At 44.4% G+C, this 24,567-nt stretch overlaps 1 protein-coding gene across 4 annotated transcripts in view; it reads left to right on the top strand.

Annotated features, from left to right (window-relative positions):
• KIF26B (kinesin family member 26B) overlaps positions 1 to 24,567 on the top strand; it is a 607,348-nt gene that overhangs the window by 262,060 nt on the left and 320,721 nt on the right. For all 4 annotated transcript variants that reach the window (XM_073672795.1, XM_073672796.1, XM_073672797.1 and 1 more), the window contains one exon: positions 24,298 to 24,464. In XM_073672795.1, the coding sequence (XP_073528896.1) occupies positions 24,298 to 24,464 (167 nt within the window). The remainder of the gene's footprint in view (positions 1 to 24,297; positions 24,465 to 24,567) is intronic.

The raw sequence follows: 24,567 nt of genomic DNA on the forward strand, positions 1-24,567 counted from the left end.
GCTGTGTAGTGTGTAATGGCTGTGTCTGACCGTACAGGAACATGGTCTGATCATACCACATCTCCTGGGCAGGAGAGGACGCAAAAGAGTATACAATCAGGAGAGCATGGGATCGAGCTGATTCTTTCTGTGAGATAAATCATTTCACTGCCTGTTTTTAAAAAATATTTCACCTCAAAGAAAGAATTATTTTGCAATCTGGTACTGTAATGTCTGTCTACTCTTGTTTTCCTTCTTCCCTGCACAGGAGCTGTGGTATGATCAGACCATGTTCCTGTACGGTCAGACACCGCCATTACGCAGCACATAACAGTGGCACATTTATAAGATTATCTCAGAACAGGAACATTTTATTTAAACACATCCAATTGTGGAACTTATTATTATTTCAAGACCTATTGATTAAAATGAACTTTTTTCGTAGGAAAACCCCTTTAAGTAGCGCTGCCGCCTATTCTGAGAATTGGTGTAGTAGTGGCATATCCTAGTGTTTAGCATTTCTTATTATGGGAAAACTCCATTAAGTTGAATTTTTCCTAGTGGTTAATTAGCTACATTTTTTACTTTGTTATTATTTTACTACACTTATAATGTTTAAAGCACCACTCCAGCTTTTTGGGGTTTTTTCAGCGCTAGTGTGGCACTTTAAGTGTAAGTGACGCGCCCCCAGGGCCATGTTCAGGGGATACCCGGAGCCGGATCTGGGAAGGGGTAGTAGTCCTTGTGGCGGTGACCCGGTCCGTGCCCAGGGTGTCAAACTAAGTGGCAGTCTATGGCAGTAGATGTTAATTTGATCGACTACGCCACCCGTTGAGTGCGGCTTTGAAGCCGCCGCTGCAGAGCAGTCCGCTGAGGCCGGTGGTATATGTGCAGCAGTGATGGTATAACCCCCAACGGGAGGGGTATGGCCTCAGGGCAGCAGGTGTGGATAATGGGTGTAGTTATGTTGTAGAAAGGAGAGTCAGAGACTTGAGGTGCAGTTTCAGGGTTTTTACTCACGGTTGTTCTCTCAGTCACTCTGGCCTTGAGTGACCACCCGAGCCGTGCTGCGTCCACCAGGTCCTGGACTCGGCTAACCCCCAGGCAGTTCTGGAGCGTGGTCCTGAGCTCCCTTCTCTCTCTCTGTCTCTGGCCGTTCCCACCAGGGATCCACCTTTGGCCGGCTCCCTCGGGTCTCTTAGTGGTCAAGCCTCCTCTGGGCTCCCTGACCCTATACTTGGTGTGCCTTTCTGGTGGATTTGGTGAGGGTCGTGGCAAATCTTGACCACGACCTCCGGTTCCTGGCTGAGGATAAGTGGCCTCCACCAGTTCGGGTTCCGGTACCCGTGTCCGCCAACCCTTCACCCTTTCTGGTCTGTTTCTGGGTTCTTGGGGTTCCCTCTGTCTTTCTCTCTGGGTCCTTCTTTCTCCTCTCTCCTCTGCAGGCTTGGCTCTGGAGCTGGGCCCAGCCGGAGCCACAGCTCCCTGTCAGCCCTCCTGGCTGAGCTCCTCTGCTCTGCTTCTCAGGCTAAAAAGACCCTGTCCTAAGATGGTGCCCACCATATATACTCCCTCTATGTGTGAGCCCAGGTGACTAGCACCCAATGAGCTCCTAGCTTTACCCAGACTACTCCCCCTATCTGCCCCTACACTACTGGGATGTTCCACCCCCCTCCCACTCGTGCCAGGGACAGACGCTGTCGTACCTGCACATATACTGGTGGGAGTACCGTAGTTCTGTCCCCCGGAAATGGGATGTATGTAGTGCATGCAGCCTACTGAGCTCAGTTCCACACTCCATCCTTACCCGGGAGTGGAATACCACACCTCTGGAGTGAGGTGCAATACCCCTGTAGCAGCCGAATCCTCAGGGTGCTACATTCCCCCCTGGTAAATCACAGCACGTCCTCGGGCTGTAAAAGAATAAAATATCCAAAAACATACAATTTTTTTCAAAACATCATAAACATATAAAACACTATATATATATCAGCAGCATAATACTCTTCATATAAAACTTTTCATTATAAACATTCTTGTCCTCTGGCCACTTGTGCAAATTGTGACCAGGTAAGTGCCACAGTCTCTGGTAGAAAAAACAGTTTCCTATAAAACCGGTAGGGGGCACTTTAGGAAGCGCAACTATTTACAAGGGATATGGCCGCTCTCAGTCCTCGGCCAGTGGGAAAAGGGGATGGCTGCTCACAGTCCTCAGCCTGTGGGGAGATGGGACACACTGGAACAGTTCACTGGTCCCAACGGGGACTATAATGGTAACAGTTCCTGTACCCTAACGGGTAACTATTTTACAGTTCCATTTACCGTACTTTAGTAGCGGCGTCCTCCTGCTCCTTCCTCCGTGTACCCTTCAGACCCGTCCGGGTCCTCTTGCTCCTCCTGACACCTCAGCTCTTTCTCTGTCAGTCGGTGTACATGAAGGGCATAGGGTCCTTTGGCACATTGGTGCCGGGTGAAGGTGACCTCATCACCCAGGTAAAGGTCACGACCTCTGTGTCCCTCCGGTAGGTGGGACTCGGCATCTCTTCTGGTCACGAAGACGTCGCCGGGGGTGTGATGATCTCTGATGAAGCCCCAACCGTGCTGCAGTTGGAATTTGATTACAGTCCCGGTGGCACGGGGACCGTGGGCTGCACGGGGGTTCCTTCGGGTCCGGCTCTTTTGTTCTGCACTCTTTACTTGCAGCCGCTCCTCGCGGACCCGTCTCTCTCTCCGTTCTCGCTCAAAGACTTCCAACTGCTGGCGGCAGCACTCCGCACGCTCAGTTGCAGCCGCCCGGGTCTCTTGAGTGAACCCGATGAGGTCTCCTCCTGCGGGGTCCCACTCAAACTGCGCCTCCTCTAACGAGAGCGGGGTCATCTTGACGGGCGCCGGAGCCGGGATTAGGGGCTCATCCAGGGGTCTTTCTTTCCGGAGTCGGGGATGGTGGTACTCCGGTGGCCACGCAAAGGGCTGCCCATCCGGGCAAGTGTGCTGGGCAAACAAGTCCTCACCCAGGTGCGGCACAGTGGAAGTTGAGGGCGCGGTGGTGGCAGCGGCGCCCGGGATCACTAGGCCTTGCGACCAGGCTTGGGGTACCCTGAAGGTAAAGGGCACCGTGAAGACGGCGGCGCCCGGGGGCACTCGGCCTTGCGACCAGGCCGGTGGTGTCTCCTGCTTGGCCGCGCTCAGGGTTGAGGCGCGTAACGTCACAGGGGGCGTGGTCGCGGCTCCTGCTTGGGGCCTAGTCTGGAGCGGTAGCGGTGCGGCAACGGGCACGATCAGTGGGACTTCGGGCTCTGCGACGGGGAGCGGGGGTAGGCTTACGGTGGCTGGGCTTGGGGTAGTGACGTCCCCTTTACTTGCCTCGGTCTCTTCAGCTCCCTCTGCGGCGTCGTCTCCGGCCTCCGTCCCTTCTGCATCCTCTTCAGGGGCAGGCGTGCTCCTCGTTGCGGGTGGTGTGCTCCGCTGGCGGGTTCCAGCCTGCTGGGCCATCTCCCTGCTCCACTCCATCAGCGTTTCTCGCTGCACCTGGGCCATCCTCCGTGCGAGGCCCTCCAGCGCGGTCTGTGCACGCTCCCGGTCTCGGGGGAGCTGTGCCAGGATCTCCACCAGGTCTTGTGGAGTGGTAGCTTGCAACAGGCTCCTGACCACAGGGTCGGTGCTGCCTGACTCTCCCTCCATCTCCGGGTACGGCTCCTCCAGACTTTTCCAAGCTGCTCCCATCTTCTCTCTTTTGTTCTGTCTCCGCCCCCATTGAGGGCGGTCCTGGGGCAACTTGGTGATTGACAGCTCCAGGGGCAGTTCTCTCACACTGATGGACATCGCTAGCATCGCAGCCTCTGCTGGTGGGGGCGGTCTTCGTTTTTGGCGCCATTCTTGGTCCTGGCCCACGATGGGAGGTCGTCTCTTACCACCCTCTGGCACGCCCATAATGGCGTCCGCTCTGCCAGGGCGGGAAATCTTCTCAGATGGCGGGAACCGCTTCCCAATGGCGGGAAACTCTGTGGATGGCGGGAAAAGACTGCAGATGGCGGGCAAACGGCGGGAAACGATCCGAGATGGCGTCCGATGGCGGGGACCCTCCAGAATTGGCGGGAGACTTCTTTTTGAGGTAAATGTGAACTTTTCTTCAGGCACGCAGTACCCGGTGGTTGCGGGCACGTTATCCTGCCGACTACGCCAAAAGTTGACGCGCCCCCTGGGCCATGTTCAGGGGATACCCGGAGCCGGATCTGGGAAGGGGTAGTAGTCCTTGTGGCGGTGACCCGGTCCGTGCCCAGGGTGTCAAACTAAGTGGCAGTCTATGGCAGTAGATGTTAATTTGATCGACTACGCCACCCGTTGAGTGCGGCTTTGAAGCCGCCGCTGCAGAGCAGTCCGCTGAGGCCAGTGGTATATGTGCAGCAGTGATGGTATAACCCCCAACGGGAGGGGTATGGCCTCAGGGCAGCAGGTGTGGATGATGGGTGTAGTTATGTTGTAGAAAGGAGAGTCAGAGACTTGAGGTGCAGTTTCAGGGTTTTTACTCACGGTTGTTCTCTCAGTCACTCTGGCCTTGAGTGACCACCCGAGCCGTGCTGCGTCCACCAGGTCCTGGACTCGGCTAACCCCCAGGCAGTTCTGGAGCGTGGTCCTGAGCTCCCTTCTCTCTCTCTGTCTCTGGCCGTTCCCACCAGGGATCCACCTTTGGCCGGCTCCCTCGGGTCTCTTAGTGGTCAAGCCTCCTCTGGGCTCCCTGACCCTATACTTGGTGTGCCTTTCTGGTGGATTTGGTGAGGGTCGTGGCAAATCTTGACCGCGACCTCCGGTTCCTGGCTGAGGATAAGTGGCCTCCACCAGTTCGGGTTCCGGTACCCGTGTCCGCCAACCCTTCACCCTTTCTGGTCTGTTTCTGGGTTCTTGGGGTTCCCTCTGTCTTTCTCTCTGGGTCCTTCTTTCTCCTCTCTCCTCTGCAGGCTTGGCTCTGGAGCTGGGCCCAGCCAGAGCCACAGCTCCCTGTCAGCCCTCCTGGCTGAGCTCCTCTGCTCTGCTTCTCAGGCTAAAAAGACCCTGTCCTAAGATGGTGCCCACCATATATACTCCCTCTATGTGTGAGCTCAGGTGACTAGCACCCAATGAGCTCCTAGCTTTACCCAGACTACTCCCCCTATCTGCCCCTACACTACTGGGATGTTCCACCCCCCTCCCACTCCAGCCAGGGACAGACGCTGTCGTACCTGCACATATACTGGTGGGAGTACCGTAGTTCTGTCCCCCGGAAATGGGATGTATGTAGTGCATGCAGCCTACTGAGCTCAGTTCCACACTCCATCCTTACCCGGGAGTGGAATACCACACCTCTGGAGTGAGGTGCAATACCCCTGTAGCAGCCGAATCCTCAGGGTGCTACATAAGCCCTCTGCCCAAGTCATATACTCATCTTCCCCGGTTTTCAGCACTGCTCCGGTCCCGCGGTGCCATCTTGTGAGCGCTGCTTCTGACAGCTGGAAGTCAGAAGCTCCGCTCACAAGCTCTCAATACAAGTCTATGAGCGCGAGAACGAGGCTCTCATAGACTTGTATTGAGTTGTTACCTCCAGGTCACTCCATGAAACACTGGAGTGCGCCGGCAGGTCACTTTTCACAGGAGACGGAACGGAGCGTCGTGGAATCCGATGAAGGCAGCGGATAGTGAGTATATGACAGGGGGGCAGGGGAATTATATTTAAAGCACTACTCCAACAGTGCAATAAAAAAAAATGCTGGAGTGGTGCTTTAACAGTCTTGAGCCACTGGCATCTATTGGTAGTAGCAGAATGTATCTTCTCATTGCAAATGGGAGATAATACGCTGAATAATAAATCAATTACACTACCAACATGGTAGGTTATGTATGATTTAACAATTATTTTGGTCATTACTTTAGCGAAATGCATTTTTAAGGTCAAACAGACGGATGTTTGCTCTGAAGGTAATTTGAAGTATAAATGTTCCTGTGCCAGAAACTGGTGCTAATTATGAGTAAGTGATGGGGTTCAGTACACTAACCTCTAATTCAATCTCTTGTGTCCTGTATAGCTATTTTTATTATTAAATTGAAGTGGCACATGAGTTAATAGACAAAAGTTTAGAATAATACGAAAAGCCGAGGTAGACTTATAATTAGTTAGAAGTGAAGTCAGGCAATTTCCTTTATTACATTCTCTTTCCTTAGTATGAATATTTATGTTGTACTTGAAAACAGCATTTATCTAGAAGCTCCTCCAGGGGATCCACTGTATTGAAGCTCAGAATGAATCCCGGCAGCTCTCTGCAAAGTGCAAATGGCTTGGAAATTAATGTGATTTCAGCCCAAGAAGAAACCAAGAACTACATAGCTCATTCAGAAGAGCGTTAGCATTCATTAGCTTCCCACTGCTATTGCTCAGAATGAAGGATAGTGTACTGGTAACACGTATATTTTACAAGCCACTATAAAGTTGACAGTTATGAAGGACACAAATATTTCAATAAAAATGTAATTATTTATTTTTTAGCTCATATTTGTAATATGCAACCACTAGAAAGGTGAGTATTGGAGGATATAGTATTTATTGTACATAAATAAGTTACTGGAAGAAACTTGTAACTGATTTTTTCTAGGACATATTAGCTTAGTTTTTCCAAAATTCAAATAAAAGATTACTTTAGTGAAATGACCTAAAAAACCCTCATGAAGGTTTATCATCTTATATCAAGATCAGAATCATGCCCACTGTAAAGTACATGAAATTAAATAAGCTCTTGTCCTCTTATTTTTGCTGAATATAATATATACAGTGGTGACCAAAAGTTTTGCATTTTTTTTTAAAAGTGTGATTACTTCGGTCTGGTTGTTGTGAAGCCATTTCCCTGATGATGAATTGAAAGTGGATGAAGTTGTCATCATGCAAGACCTTAATTTGAACCAAAATGCTTTTGAATATAGGTATGGTCAGTTAATTAAAGAAAACTGACTGCCAAAAGTTTTGCATATAATATTTATTGATCACAGCATAGAGAGTAATTCATTGTTTACAATGCCATAACTTAGTATTCTGTAGCATAACCTCTTGCTTTAATTACTGCACCACACCGACAGGGCAATGAAGCCACTAGGATATTCAAGACATCTTGAGGGATCTTGCTCCATTTCATTTGCAAATCTGCAAACAATTCATCTTTATTGCTATAGGTACGGGCCCCAACTTGTCGCCCTAACTCATCCCAAATGTGCTCTATAGGGTGTAAATCAGGCGATTGTCTTGGCCATTGCAACAGGCGAACATTTTTCTTTGCTAACCAGTTTTTGACTAAATTGGATGTGTGCTTAGGATCATTGTCTTCCTGGAATTTCCATTCCCTGCATACTTTGGTTTTACAATGTGGCAGCATTATATTTTCCAGTATATCCTTGTACATGGTAGCATTCATATTTCCATCAATTCTTTGCAGAGGGCCAATGGCAGATGCCGAAAAGCAGCCCCAAACCATGACATTGCCACCACCATGTTTCACTGTAGGTGTTTGGTAACTTACATCATTACGTTTTCCAATTGGGCGGTATATATAGTGCTTGCCATCACTACCAGACAGATTGAACTTGGATTCATCAGACCACAACACCTTAGACCAATCTGTCTCTTTCCATTAGCTGTGTTCTTTGGCAAACTCAAGTCAGACCTTCCGGTTCTTTGCAGAGATGAAAGGCTTGTTGACTGGAACTCGTGCATTCAAGCCCACCACTCTTAGCTGTCACATTACAGTTTGGCGACTCACTTTGACCCCATATTCTTTGTTTATTTCGTCAATAGTCTGTACTGCACTTGTATGGACATCAGATACTGACTTTCTTTGATGCACATGACTAGTGACGTAACAACCACAGTAGCAGTGGTCGCCGCTGCGACCTGGCCTGGCCGGCGAGGCCCGGGGCCTGCCAACGCCAGCAACATCTACAACTAAATGTACATCCTTGAATGCACATACAGTTGAAGTGCATTGCTGCGCGCAAGTCCGCCCCACAATACATGCTGCCGACCAATCAGAGGCCAGCAGGTGACGTTATATGCACGTGACGGGGTGCATGGCAGTGATGTCACATGCTCCCTTCACACTCTAGAGTCAGCTACTGGCTTCACAAGAGGAAGCGCACGGCGCGGGAGCAAAGGAGTGGTTAGTATTTTTTTATTTTAAATTTGGAGTGCATTATATTACTATGAATGACAAATGGTTGCATTATACCCTATAGAATAACTATAGGGGTGTATTATACTACTATGGATGACTATGGGGGTGCAATATACTTTATAGGATGACTGGAGTGCTTTATACTACTATATATGACTATGGGGGTGAATTATACTTTATGGATGTCTATAAGGTGAATTATACTTTATAGGATGACTATGGGGTGCATTATATTTCTATGGATGATTATGGAGGTGCATTATACTTTATAAGATGACTAGGGGGTGCATTATAGTTTATGGATGACTGTAGAGGTGCATTATACTTTATGGGTGACTATGGTGGTGCATTATACTTTATGGATGACTATGGGGTGCATTATACTTTATGATGACTATGGGGGTGCATTATACATTATGGATGACTATGGGGTCCATTAGGATGACTATAGGGTGCATTATACTTTATGGATGACTATGGGCTGTGCATTATACTACATGGATGACTATGAGCTGTGCAGTATATTATATGGAGGACTATGGTGGGTGAATTATACTTCTTCTATGTATGCCCCTGGTGAGTTTATTTTCTTCTATTCATTAAAGAACAGCAGCACAATTGGGGACATAATCCAGGATGGGGGATATATACCAGCATTGGGCCTGGGATAAGGGACATGTAGCAGAATGGGCAGTACACATACCAGAATGGGGCCAGGGTGAGGGGCATAAATACCAGGATGGAGGATGCATATATATATATAATTTATTCAGGATGGGAGGGGCCCCGGTCCAAATCTTGCATCGGGGCCCATCAGACTCTAGTTACGCCACTGTATGTGACTCTTGACTCTGTGAACAGTTGAAATCCATATCTACCTCTTTTTGGCTTTTGCCTGACTTCACTCTCAGAATAATAAGCTTCCTGACATCTGGTGATAAATTTGGCTTTGTCTTTGCCATGTTTTAACCTAAAAACATACACATAAACAAAACAAAGAATTTTGGCAAAATTCGACTACTCATGACAAAATATGCAAAACATTTGGCCCAGCAAATGTTGAAAACTAACACATAAAGGGATAAAACAATGTCAAATACAATTTTCATCCGTATAGCTGACAACCATTTGCTTCCGGTTCGCTAAAATCACCAGGGAAAGTGGCATCACCACAACCAGACAGAAGTAATCACACTTTAAAAAAAAAAGCAAAACTTTTGATCGCCACTGTGCATAAGATCTCTCTGTGTACTCTATCAAAATAAAGACATCCTAAGGTCTTCCCTAGACAACGTATACCTTGTGTACAGGAATTGTTTATAATTTATTGATTGCTTGGGGTCCAACGATTGAAACCCCCATCAATCCCAAGAACTGGTACTGCGTTCATTCTCCATTGGATTGCTGAAAATTGCCACGATTTGCATAACTTATTCTCGGAATCAGTAGAAGTCACAGCTGCCAGATCAAGAAGACACTTATTTTGAGGATCAGTGGCAATACAATAAAAGTCTGATCCTGATTCAGTGGCAATACGATATAACCAAAATGAGGTAGTGTGCTGTACTGTCCTGGCAATATGTACTTTTACAACCTCAGACAAAAAAGGAGACCTAAAGTAGGTTCTTACTTTCATTTATGTGGCACTAGAGTTGAGTGGATCGACCCGCAGAGGTTTTGTCCTATCCCTATGCTGTGTGCTCTGAGCCCTTATCCCTACACAGTGCAGGCATGTGTGAAATAGCACGGGGCATTTTTTTTGCTGATCCTTGCAAATCGAATTGCAGATTGTTCAACTTTGCGTGGAACTGCGGATTTCAGGAAATTTGACTCAAATGAGTTCCTAATGTGATTGTAGTATACTACTTCAGTGCTGATGTACCAGACTGAAAATGGGAGTTATTGTTTCAGTCTGTGAATAGCAATCAAAGATCCAAGTGATATACAGTGAACTGTTATAGCAATCTCATCATCACCACTCAGTGTGTGACTGTGAATTAATACATGTGTCATATACAGCAACAACACCACCTTAGTAGCTGCTTTTATGCTTTGTTTCCACATAGTGAAAGCAAGCAAGGGTAGCATTTGACCACTCATTGCAGATTTTGCAACTAAATCCATATTCTGAATTCAAAGCATGTTTCTGTTTGTAAACAATGGTGCGATCCCTCTGTTTTGAGAAGTGGAAACTTAAGCACAAGTGTTTACCTACCAAAGTGTACACATTATAATAAGAATAATTTTTATTTATAGAGCACCAACATATTCCGCAGCACTTTACAATTAAGTAGGGACATGTACAGACAATAAAAACAATACAATGTAACACATTTCAACAGTTACAGGAGTGAGGGCCTCCTGTAAGCTTACAATCTACAGGGAAATAGGGGGACACATTAGGTAGAACGTGCTTGTCATGTATGGTCCAGCCATCATTATAATAAATAAGCGTTTTCATGTTAAGCTGCATGATCCAGTTATCAGCTACAATCTGTCTAAGTGCAATTACCATGTGCTATTGGGTGCATGGAGGATGTGGAGATAGATGAATAGGCAGGAGCAGATTATGATTAACATTTAGGAGAGAACAGGGAAGAGTTGGGTTAGTGAGTTGACATGATAGGCTTGTCTAGACAGATGTGTGTTTAAAGCACTCTTAAAAGCATGGGGGCTAGATATTAGTCGGATCGTTTGGGGTAGTGCATTCCAGAAAACTGGCATCTTGGAGACGGAGGTGCCAGGTTCGGATTATGGAAGATGTTAGTCTAAGATCAGTTGAATGGAGGGCACGGAAGAGTGATCGACAGAAATTAGACATAGGTTGGAGCAGAACTGTGGAGAGCTTTGTGGGTGAGAGATATGAGTTTGTATTGGCACAGAGAACAGGATTCGGTAAAGCGGCCTGATAGAAATACGACCTTGGCTGCTGCATTCAGGACATATTGAGGAGGAGTGAGTTTGGTTAGAGGGAGACCGATCAGAAGAGAGTTGCAGTAGTCCAGACGTGAGTCAATAAGAGCGACAGTAAGAGCTTTTGCAGTTTCAACGGTGAGAAAAGGTTGGATTCTGGAGCTGTTTTTAAAGTACAGGTGACACGAGCGAGTGATTGGATATGAGGAATAAAGGAAAGTTCTGTATCAAATATTACCCCAAGACAGCGAGCTTGCTGCTTGGGAGTTATGGTTGCACCACCCAAGGAAATTGCAAAGTCAGGTATAGGTAGGTTAGTAGAGGGAGGAAACACAAGGAATTCAGTATTGGAGAGATTGAATTTCAGATAGAGAGAGGACATGATGATAGAGACAGCAGACAGACAATCCCTGGTATTTTGTATTAAAGTGGGGGTGATGTCAGGTGAAGAGGTGTATAATTGGGTGTCATTGGCATAGAGTTGATGCTTGAAACCAAATCTGCTGATGGTTTGTCCAATAGGGGCAGTATATAAGGAGAAAAGGAGGGAGCCTTGAGGAACCCCGATAGTAAAGGGAAGATTAGAGGAAGAACAGCCGGCAAAAGATACTGTGAAGGAGCGGTCAGAGAGATAGGAGGAAAACCAGGAGAGAACGGTGTCCTTGAGGCTGATAGAGCGGAGCATCGTGAGGAGGAGCTGGTGATCCTGTGTCAAATGCAGCAGAGAGATCCAGGGGAATCAGCAGGGAGCAGTGACCTTTGGATTTAGCTGTTAGTACATCATTAGAGACTTTAGTGAGAGCAGTTTCAGTGTGAAGAGCGGAAACCAGATTGTAAAGGGTTGAGAAGAGAGTTGTCTGAGAGATAATGGATGAGATGAGAGTGGACCAAACGATATGAAAGGAAGATTAGAGACAGGTCTGTAGTTAGCAGCGCAGTTCTGGTCCAGGGATGGCTTTTTAAGTAAAGGGGTTATGATGGCATGTTTGAATGAAGACGGAAAGATTCCCCAAGAAAGAGGTTAAATATTTTAGTTAAAAAGATAGAAGCATGTCCGCTCACCTGGAGAGGTGTGGAGTATGTGCAATTCCGCACAGATCCAGTCAGAGCAGCTGTGATGAGGACTAGGAAAAAATACAAAACGATCCAGCGGGAACTGCTAAAAATTTAGTAAAACTTAGCTTTTACTTAGCCTTTAAAACCGGTCATAATTCTTATAGTGCACTAATGCCAACATATGGTGGAGTATCATGTTTTAAAGGCTAAATAAAAGCTACATTTTACTAACTTTTTAGCAGTTCCTGCTGGATTGGTCTGTATTTTTTCCTAAATATTTTAGTTAGGTGGGTAGTGACATTTGGGGAGAGGGACTGAAGGAGATGAAGTCATCCTTTGATTTGCCAATTAAACTCGCATTTTGTCAAGCTGCAGATGGTGCAGTTGTTGTCTTACCAGCTTGTGGATTCTGCTGATTTTTGAGAAATGATGATGTGCGCTCGCATGGTGCAGGCAGGAGATGAAGCACTCAAAGTGAAAATGATGATGACTATGACACTGGCCATGACAACCAACCGTTGCAGTGGGGTTACGACAAGTGAGCAGCAGGGCCCTTTGTCGTGCTGATGGGCATGGCAAGCTGTATGCTGCAATGTTTGTAGGAGGACGAGCGTACTGTTAGCATAAAGCAATGTGATGACTTTTATATAGCCACGCTTTGAGACCCTTGCTACAAAAGAAAAAATCGTTTCCAGCTTCTGAAAGAGAGTCCAAATTTAATTACTACTAGGATAACTCTGCTAACTGCTCCACAAAGCTTTTGGTGAGCGTATGCATGTTGCCCACATGACTGAGCAGCTGATCTGTGCAGACATAATGCTCCCTTGCCTGTGCAAGCGTTAGAGCTACAACAAGTATACAAGGTAGCAGCAGCAATACCTGCAGTATATTACACATGATAGACCACATGTATTTTCTGTCTTTTCAACAACCTAGTGCACCTCGGCAACAGAGACTGAACAGCCAGGTTCCGTTATACCTAGACTGTGATGTTTTTCATTGCTTGATAAAGACTGGGATTGTCGAAACATTGCACTGTATTTGGCAGGATAAAAATATTTTTTTTACTTTACTCAAGTTTGGATGCTGCCCTTCTATTCTACTGATGCGTCCTTTTTCATGTACCATGGATTTTGATCCCATGGATTTCTGGGTCAACAAATTGATCGAGTTTGCTATGGGAGTACTCTTGTTTCCAGCCTTCAATGTCATGTCAGAGAGGGTATTCAGTGCGGCCTTTGGATTTGTCACAGCAAAGCGGATCAGGTAATCTGCCATAAACTTGGAAAACCTAATATTTGTCAAAACTTTTATACACCAACAGCTGATGTCAGACTGTCCATTGAATGTCATCTACACTGTTCTGCTGCCACCAGTGCCGATGGACCACACTCTGCCTGGTATCTACTCCCTTTTTATCATGTCATCTATACTGTAGTACTTCTGCTTGCGGGGCAGAGGTGGTTGGCCCTAAACTATCAAACATCTCCTTGTCTGCCCCATCTTATCTCTCTACTGTTCTGCTCCTGCCGCAGCCATTGCACGGCATCAACATCCACACACAACATGGTGTCTACTGTGTTTTATAGTGCTTGACAGTACTGCTGATGCTGGAAAATGTACTCTCATCGTTTTTGTACCCCCAAGGAACATCTCTGAAAATAGGGCTATTTTTTAAAAGGTTTGGTAATGATAAGCCATAACTTCTTCATGTTCCAAACACAGCAACTGTTTTGTCTCAAGAAGAAAGAGGATCATTTTTGGAAGGCTTGATAAAAAGTCTTTGTAATCATGTTGTGATAGCAAACTAGTTGAGGATCTGACAAAAAGCAATAATCTTTTTCACTTCTAGTTGAGAGGATAATACTTCTTCACATTCAAAACAGTACAGTACACCTGTTTTGTCTATTGTTTCTTCATTTAGCAAAGTGCAAAGCTCTTTATACTCCCCAAAAAGGGATAATTGTTGCACCTGACTGTGTGAAAATGCCACAGCTTCTTCCATTTGCACCACATGTCTGTAAACAACAGCAGTGCATGCATTCGCCCCTTCAAAAGGGATCATTTTTAGATTGTTTATTCAATTTAGGTAGCCTAAGAAGTCTAATACTCTTGTGTATTGTTAAATACGCTTTTGGCTATATCTGGTTACCACCCATTTTCCCCTAGGTGGATAAGTTGAGGTCATTTGGACATTAAAAATGATTTTTTGCATTATAAAGCTCAAAACATGTTCAATTGGCTCCTAAGAGGAACTCAAAGTATTCTGCACATATTTTTTTATTAAGTATCTCATGAATGTTTAGTTATTTTGCTTGCTTATATAGAACCATCATATTCCACATTGCTATACAGACATTGCCATCTCTGTCCCCATTGGGGCTCACAGTCTAAATTCCCTACCAGTATGTCTTTGGAATGTGGGGGAAAACTGGAGTAGCTGGGGAAAACCTATACAAGCATGAGGAGAACATACAAACTGTCTCCAATACATATTTTCTCTTAGCTTTTTCTTGATACCCCATTTTGTCTTCTCTTTTTTTCCTAAGAAAAAAAACAAGGAAAATGCCTGAGCAGAATTGGTGACTTGTTACTTTTATACCTTTTCTCTGATTGTTCCTCACCTGGTTTTGGCTTCCACTCCTGAGAAAAAATACTGACTGAATACTGACCAAATAGTGAGAGTGGGGCCGTGGCCTAACTCCTACTTCTGCCTGCCTTCACCACATACCGCTCCAGAGGCATTTTTAAAAATTTACAGCAAGTCATTAAAAACCAAATGCTGTTATTACATGTAGAAACTTAGAAAAATATATTTATAAGTATTTACACTTAGAGACTCAATTTTTTTTTGTCAGGATGCAAAATTCTTTACATATGTTTATTATGAGAAATACTTTAGATAAATTGAGAAAGTCGAGTACCAAATTCCATTATTATATCTTACTTATTCTATATATAAACGTTTGGCTGACACTTGGCTGTGCTTCACGGGGTGGAAATATAACTCTGATGTCAGTGAATCTTTCAGTGATAGTTTCACAGGTGTGGCAAGGTATTGATATGCTTATTATATGCATGGTTTCCTTCATGCCGAAATGCATTGTGATTAGGATCAGCTTAAATGAACTAAATGCAGATCCATTCCTTCTCCATCTAGAACTTCCTGCAGTGTTACATGTGCTATGTTAATATTTGAATTAACATTAATAATGCTTTGCAGGTCATGTATAATAATGTTTTTTTGTGATTTGATTTTCATAATAGTGTTGTTTTCATAAGGTTTTTACAAATAATACCTGACTAATTCCTCTGACATTTCAAAATTGCATTCAATTGCCAAACTGTGTATGTTTTCATAGAGATCTTATAGGGAATCTGTCACCTCCAAAATTCATTTTCGATCAGCTATACCGTGATATAGAGGACATAGCCCCTTTAAAAATCCTACTGTTCCTGTTGCCGGTACAGTGTCTGAGTAGATCACTTTTAATTCCACAGCACTTTACAGGCATTATGGGCACTGACCCCATTGGTGCTCAAAATCTAGATTCCCTATATGTATGTCTTTGGAGTATGGGAGGAAACCCAAGCAATCACAGGGAGAACATACAAACGCCTTGCAGATGTTGTCCTTGGTGGGATTTGAACCCAGGACCCCAGAGCTTCAAAGCAACAATGCTAACCACTAAGTCACCAATACTATTAATTTGTGTGCAAAGTTATGCACCCTCATTTTGCAAGTTGAGGGCTTTGCCCACCTCTGACAGTGCTCGATTTCCAGATCTGCCTAAAGGCAGCTGGCATAGCTGCGCCTGTGCTTTCCCACTGCTTGTGTCTGTGCTTTCCCACTGCTTGTGTCTGTGCCCGGCTACAAGCGCACGTAGTTAGCGAGCATCTTCTCCTCCCTGTTACCTCTCTGCTAACATCACTCACTACGGTATTATCTACATATAGGTAATACATTTCATTGTATTCTTGTATTTGATGATAATGAGACTGCTGAAAAATGATCTCTACAAGAAATGTGATCTCAACATTAGGCTTAGTGGCCAGAATGAATATTGCAAGATTGTAGGATTTTTTTACATGTAGATAATAATTACATTTGTAATAATATTATGAATAAAGCTTTAAAAGAATTCTATATATATACGTGTATATATATATATATATATATATATATATATATATATATATATACATATATATATATACAGTGCTGGCCAAAAGTATTGGCACCCCTGCAATTCTGTCAGATAATACTCAGTTTCTTCCTGAAAATGGTTGCAATCACAAATTCTTTGGTCTTATTATCTTCATTTAATTTGCTTGCAAGGAAAAACACAAAAGAGAATGAAGCAAAAATCAAATCATTGATCATTTCACACAAAACTCCAAAAAAGGGCCAGACAAAAGTATTGGCACCCTCAGCCTAATACTTGGTTGCACAACCTTTAGCCAAAATAACTGCGAACAACCGCTTCAGGTAACCATCAATGAGTTTCTTACAATGCTCTGCTGGAATTGTAGACCATTCTTCTTTAGCAAACTGCTCCAGGTCCCTGATAGTTGAAGGGTGCCTTCTCCAAACTACCATTTTGAGATCTCTCCACAGGTGTTCTATGGGATTCAGGTCTGGACTCATTGCTGGCCACCTTAGAAGTCTCCAGTGCTTTCTCTCAAACCATTTTATAGTGCTTTTGGAAGTGTGTTTTGGGTCATTGTCCTGCTGGAAGACCCATGACCTCTGAGGGAGACCCAGCTTTCTCACACTGGGCCCTACATTATGCTGCAAAATTTGTTGGTAGTCTTCAGACTTCATAATGCCATCAACACGGTCAAGCAGTCCAATGCCAGAGGCAGCAAAGCAACCCCAAAACATCAGGGAACCTCCGCCATGTTTGACTGTAGGGACCGTGTTCTTTTCTTTGAATGCCTCTTTTTTTTTCCTGTACACTCTATGTTGATGCTTTTTCCCAAAAAGCTCTACTTTTGTCTCATCTGACCAGAGAACATTCTTCCAAAACGTTTTAGGCTTTCTCAGGTAAGTTTTGGCAAACTCCAGCCTGGCTTTTTTATGTCTCAGGGTAAGAAGTGAGGTCTTCCTGGGCATCCTACCATACAGTCCCTTTTCATTCAGACGCCGACGGATAGTATGGGTTGACTCTGTTGTACCCTCGGACTGCAGGGCAGCTTGAACTTGTTTGGATGTTAGTCGAGGTTCCTTATCCACAATTCGCACAATCTTGCGTTGAAATCTCTCGTCAATTTTTCTTTTCTGTCCACATCTAGGGAGGTTAGCCACAGTGCCATGGGCTTTAAACTTCTTGATGACACTGTGCACGGAAGACACAGGAACATTCAGGTCTTTGGAGATGGACTTGTAGCCTTGAGATTGCTCATGCTTCCTCACAATTTGGTTTCTCAAGTCCTCAGACAGTTCTTTGGTCTTCTTTCTTTTCTCCATGCTCAATGTGGTACACACAAGGACACAGGACAGAGGTTGAGTCAACTTTAATCCATGTTAACTGGCTGCAAGTGTGATTTAGTTATTGCCAACACCTGTTAGGTGCCACAGGTAAGTTACAGGTGCTGTTAATTACACGAACTAGAGAAGCATCACATGATTTTTCAAACAGTGCCAATACTTTTGTCCACCCCCTTTTTTAGGTTTGGTGTGGAATTATATCCAATTTGGCTTTAGGACAATTCTTTTTGTGTTTTTTTCATTGAAGACAAATTAAATGAAGGTAATAATACCAAAGAATTTGTGATTGCAATCATTTTCAGGAAGAAACTGAGTATTATCTGACAGAATTGCAGGGGTGCAAATACTTTTGGCCAGCACTGTATATATAAATATATATGTTGGGTAAATAAAATGAGTTTTCTTAAAGTAGCATCCATTTTAATATTAGAAGAAATTATATAAAGCACAAAAGATGTGTGTGTGTATATAAGTATAGTATATATACACATATATGTCTAGCATGTTAAAATTTCTATTTATAGTGATGTTGCAGCTATTGATTGACTAGTTGTGCTGTATATGTTCTATTTCTATTTTTCTGTAACACTGTCATATACCTAGATAAAAGGGTTGAATGTGACAGATACTCTGTGGGCATCTGCTGAAGAGATTCATGTTTCTTTTTGCCTTAAAGGCAGCTAGTTTTCTGGATCATTAATGCCCTTTACATGGCCCGCATGCTGACACAGCCCAGTAGTTTCTCTCCCCACAACACAAGACAACTCTAGAAAAAAGGTCACTGACCTGTAAGATCAATGCTTGTGATAGTAGAGCAACTAAGACTTATTTCGTTCACACTGCTGCCTCTCGGGATGAGGTAAAGATGGAAGGATAGCAATAAGGATGGGGAAACGCAATAAGAGGTTACGGAAGAATGAAGAAAATGAAATTCTAAAACTGAATTAGAACATTTTTTATGATGCATTTTTAGATCTCTGTCTTATTTAGGTACAGTTCACACCTACATTAGCTCTATTACTTAAAGGGAATCTGTCAGCACATTTGACCTATGTAAACTATTAATATGGACATACAGGTTATAGACTGCTGAAGAGAGTGATACCTGTATGCCTCATCAGATGCCTTGTTGCTTAGAAATCCTCTTTTATCACTTTATATAAATGGCCGTTTCCAGGCTCTGGGGAGGATGTTGTCTGGAAGATGACCCTGCCTCCAGAGATTATTTTACATGAAGAGGGAGTTACCAGTGTGATGTGTAATGGCCGCTCTCTGCTCTCCTGATCTCACTGCAGAGCTGTGTGTGCTTATAACTGACACATCTGCAGGTTCTCTTCAGCTCCATCTTCCAGCTTACAGGCAGACAGGGCTGCAATATTGTGGCAATACAGCAGAGCTGAGAGAGAAACAGAAAATGTGTTTGCAAGAAGACAAATTTCATTTCTCCTATTCTGTGTTAGTTACTTGTCTCACACTGGTAACTCCTCCTTTTATATAAACTAAGCCCTGGAGGCAGAGTTATCTTCCAGACAACATCCTCCCCAGAGCCTGGAAGAGGTCATTTATATAAAGTGATAAAAGATGATTTCTCAGCACCAAGGCATCTGATATGAGGCATACAGGTATGACTTTTTACAGCATTCTATAACCTGTTTGCCCATATTAATAATTTAGATAGGTCAAATGTTCCCTGCTATTACATTTAGTTACAATAGTCTATGTGTATTACAACAGGCCCTTCCAACAGACCATAATTGATATCAGATTCATTATAATTTTCATGCATCGTATAAAACCAGTGTCCATGATGCCATTTGAACAGTGACTTAAAGACCTATCGGTTATGAGAAAAACACAAAGAGTAAAATAATACGAAGAAAAAGCACAGGCTATAAGAACTATGCACACCCTCAATGTTATGTAAAAAATCACAAAATCTTTATTGAAGTTTTATACAAGACCATCTACCACAGTACATAGAGTAAAAACATTTAAAAATAGGCAAAACATTGCTCTATACAGTATCAAAAAAAGGGGAAAATTATCAATGTGTTCATTCAAAACAATAAATCCCCTTGAGCCCGCAGGTAAATAATGTACTACTTGTCAAATCCCATAATATAAAGCATGGTCATTAAGTATATCACAATAGCATACCACTTAATTTAATTTATCAATGACAGAAAGTGCATGCATGCATAATGATGAGCCAGGTAACCCTGGATAACCATGTCAAAAGTTAAAATGTATATAGGGAATGAATTAGGATAGTTACCTGCCGGCACTGGAGACCCTACGCGTTGCGCTGCTACACCGCAGCTTCGTCAGGGGTCTCCAGTGCCGGCAGGTAACTATCCTAATTCATTCCCTATATACATTTTAACTTTTGACATGGTTATCCAGGGTTACCTGGCTCATCATTATGTATGCATGCATGCACTTTCTGTCATTGATAAATTAAATTAAGTGGTATGCTATTGTGATATACTTAATGACCATGCTTTATATTATGGGATTTGACAAGTAGTACATTATTTACCTGCGGGCTCAAGGGGATTTATTGTTTTGAATGAACACATTGATAATTTTCCCCTTTTTTGATACTGTATAGAGCAATGTTTTGCCTATTTTTAAATGTTTTTACTCTATGTACTGTGGTAGATGGTCTTGTATAAAACTTCAATAAAGATTTTGTGATTTTTTTTATATAACATTGTGGGTGTGCATAGTTCCTAAAGCCTGTGCTTTTTCTTCGTATTATTTTGCTGTAGTCCTATCAGGCTACTGTAGCACCCCACCACATGTATTTGTAGCAGTGCCCACCCTTCTCTTTTTTCTTGATAAAAAACACAAAGAGTGACATTAAAGAGAACCTCGTAAAAGACACTTGGCACTCATGTAATACGTTCAAAGTGATTTTTTATTATTAGATGTGGAAAATCCAGAAAATAATAAAGATGTTTCGGTCAATACAAGACGTTCCTTAGTCCTCTGGATGGGGAAAAACTGCCTGAAGTAGTTCTGAGTGTATGTCTGCGGTGCCCACCGCTTAGAAAGGACGCGTCTAATCACTTTGAACGTATTACATGAGTGCCAAGTGTCTTTTACGATATGAACAACGGATTTGGATCCTACTTGTGCACCTCGGGTCCAGAAGTGCCGTGCCTTCTTTCATGTATTAAAGAGAACCTGTCAGCACAATTTTTTAAAGTAAAGTCATGGCTGTAATGGTGCTGTAATACAGATTACATTGATACCTTTGGTGAAGAAATCCGCTTTGTTGTTCTTCTGTAATCAGCATTTACATTTTTCTGCTAATTAGATTTTGGTGCACAAGGGCCGGCCTGTACTCTAGGTCTTCTCCTCGCTGTTTGTGCTTCACCTGCCTCCGGTCTGTGAATGACCGGCCTCCTCTGTTTGAAATCTCAGCAGTGACTGGTCATTCAAACACCTTTGGTTATTATGGTGGCTCAGTGGTTAGCACTGTAGCCTTGCCACGCTGGGGTCCTGGGTTCAAATCCCACCAAGGACAACATCTGCAAGGAGTTTGTATGTTCTCCCCGTATTTACGTTCGTTTCCTCCGGGTTCTCTGGTTTCCTCCCACACCCCAAAGACATACTGATAGGGAATGGAGATTGTGAGCCCAATGGGGACAGCAATGGTGATGTCTGTAAAGCGCTGCAGAATATGATGGTGCTATATGAGTAAGCATAGTAAATAATAATAAAATGATCAATAATTTCTATTGTTTTTTTCCCTATGTATGAAAGTGACGCGCCCCTGGGCCTGAGTCGTGCGGCATCGCGCGCACGGGGGCTTACCCGGAGCCGGATCAGATAGGGGTAGTAGTCTCGTGGCGGTGACCCGGTCCGTGCCCAGGGAGTCAAACTGAGTGGCAGTATTTAGCAGTAGATGTTAGAATATTCGACTACGCCACCCGTGGATTGCGGTTATGAGACCGCCGCTGCAGGGCAGACCGCCGAGGCTGGTGTTGTTGGTGCAGCTGAGAATGGAACGACTCCCCACGGGAGGAGTATTGCCTCAGGGCAGCTATTGTAGAGTTGATGATGGGGGTGATGGTGCGGGTGTCCCAGTACTGATGGTGCAGGTGCGACGACGAAACACGGAGGCTTGAAGTGCAGTTTCAAAAGCTTTACTCACAGTTCTTTACCAGGTCGCCCGTGCACAGTAGGACCACCCGAGTCGTGTTGCGTCCACCAGGTCAGGGACTCGGCCAACTCCCAGGCAGTTCCAGAGCGTGGTCCTGAGCTCCCCTCTCTTCCTTCCTACTGGCCGTCCCCACCAGGGATCCACCTTTGTCCAGCTCCCTCGGGCCTTCTGGTGGTGAAACCTTTCACGGCTTCCCTGACCCTATACGTGGTATGCCTTCCTGGTGGATATGGTGAGGGGTCGCGCCAAGGCTTGACCACGACCTCCGGTTCCTGGCTAAGGATAATTGGCCTCCACCAGTTTGGGATCCGGTACCCTGCTCTGCCAACCCTTCACCCGTTTCCGTTCTCTCGTGGGATCTCAGGGTTCCCTCTATGCTTTCGTCTCTGGGCCTTTCCTTGCGTCTCTCTTCTTCCTCCTTTTTCCTTCTCTCTCTCTCCGCTTCAGGACTGGCTCTGGAGCTGGGCCCAGACGGAGCCACAGCTCCCTGTCAGCCCTCTCTGGCTGAGCTCCTCTCTGCACAGACTCTCCTCTGAACAGGACCCTGTCCTAAGATGGTGCCCACCTTATATACTCCCTCTGACACCCGAGCCCAGGTGACAAGCACCCAATGGGCTCCTACCTATGCCCAGAGTCCCTCCCCTATCTGCTCCTACACCACTAGGATGTTCCTCCCCCCTCCCCACTCCAGCCAGGGACAGAAGCTGTCGTACCTGCACAACTATCTGGTGGGAGTACCGTTGTTCTGTCCCCCGGAAATGGGGTGAGTGTGGTGCATGCAGCTATCTGAGCCCAGTTCCACACTCCATCCTTACCCGGGAGTGGAATACCACACCTCTGGTTCGAGGTGCAATGCCCCTGTAGCAGCCGAGTCCTCGGGGTGCTACAAAAGCATTTCAGCCAAATAATTCCATCATCCTATTACATTTGCTTACATGTACTCACAATTCTGCAGTTTACTGATAAGTCGCAGTGACAGGTAGACCCCGACATCCTGCAGGAGAGGTTCAGTGTTACATAGCAAGCTGATACTGAATTGCTTGCAGGATCAAGCAGCTGGAGCTGTAATCTCAAGAGAAAGAGAACAGCGCACTGGCTCTATTAATGAAGTCATTATTGTTTCAGGACTCATCTCCTACCAGACTGATGCATTACACTTTTTCATCTAAAAAGGTTTAAAAGGTTTAGACTCCATCTATATCTCCAACGGAAAGAAACACATTGTACGTGCGCCAATAAAGCTGAAAGCAGGTAACCATACTTAACAGGGCAGCTGTTACTGTACTCGTGGCCACACCAGTCATCCCCCTAGTTCTAGAGATAATTACATTTTAATCACTAGGTGGTCAAGTTGTCGATAATTTGATATGGAGCGTCTGGTATAACTCATTAATCTTCAATATTGGATTGTGTGTTTGGAAAGGTGCTCTTTCTAGTGACTACACTTCATTGACTGTCTTGACTGCTATTAATCTGCTAAGAGCTAAACAAAAACAGGATAGATTGTAAAAAGACATCTACAATATTGCCATGGACTTCAATGGGCCGAAATAACTAATATGCAAAGAAGAGTCAATGTATTTATTCAGTTTTCACTGTAACGAGAAGATAAGTGTGGACCTATAGATTGGTGGTAGCTTATATTGTGATGATGCTGCATTGTCTCATTTATGACAGTACGTGTTTTAATTAAAGATAAGCGGGTCGTCTTTCAGGTTCAGTCTAATGTTAATTAAAGTGGTGTTTCTGTTATCGCTGTTTTCGCATTGGAAAGGCGATAACTAGTAGATCGGTGTAAGTCATCAATGGAACTCCCTCCGATCACCAGAATAACGTCCCACAGTTCTATTAATGTAGCAGTGGTGAGTGTATTCACTTATATAATACGGACCCATAAGCCGAGAAAGAACTAGCGAGACTACTTGACCACGGCTGTTTTCACACAGGAAATACCAGTAGTACCACCGGTCACACCGCCACCGATCTACCAGTTACCACCTATCGATAGTAGTTTACCACCAGAATAACCCCTAATGAGATGTATTGAAGCTATAAGGAAGAAGTTCATTCGAAATAAGCAAAGTTTTCAAGTCAAAGTGCTGAAAGAGGTTGTTTAAGACAACCAAAATGGGTCTGTTGCTTGCAGATACAGCGCCATGTCTGCCTGTAGATTGCTGGTGTTACTACAACCCAGTCATATTCACGTGAACCAGGCTGACCTGTAATACCAGATACAGCATATTGACAAAAGGGGTGCTGTTTCTGGAAACATAGCTGCCACTTGGACAGCCCCACAAAACTATTATGAGTACGATTGGTCATTTTCAGTCACAGCATGCATTTTCTAATCCATATTATATCAGTGTTTATATCTCAACAATGCATAGCTACCCTTAGTAGATTTCGTGTAACACTTGTGACTTCTTTCACATCCATGCCGAGCAAAGTAAAAACAAGTTTTTTATTTTCTATCCCTAATAATGTTCTTTTTCTGGTTGCAGATCTCTCAGCTGATGACAGAGACTGGCAGGGAAGGTCTTACTGAGGCCGCTCTGAACCGCTACAATGCTGATAAACCTTCCATATACAGCTTCCCTGCATCGCACACAACATATGTTGCTAGTGAGCCATCCACAGGAACCTCGGTGGCCGCTTCCTTTTTTGCCAGGTACGTCAGCCTATTGTTCATAACGCTCATCGGAGGAAATTATTCTGCGGGTGCACTTATCTCTGCGGGTGCACTTATCTCTGCCTTTAGTTCTACAGTATAG

The sequence above is a fragment of the Phyllobates terribilis genome, unplaced genomic scaffold (assembly GCF_046119375.1).
Source record: "Phyllobates terribilis strain yellow unplaced genomic scaffold, ASM4611937v1 Scaffold_3__8_contigs__length_932513732, whole genome shotgun sequence".
NCBI lineage: Eukaryota > Metazoa > Chordata > Amphibia > Anura > Dendrobatidae > Phyllobates > Phyllobates terribilis.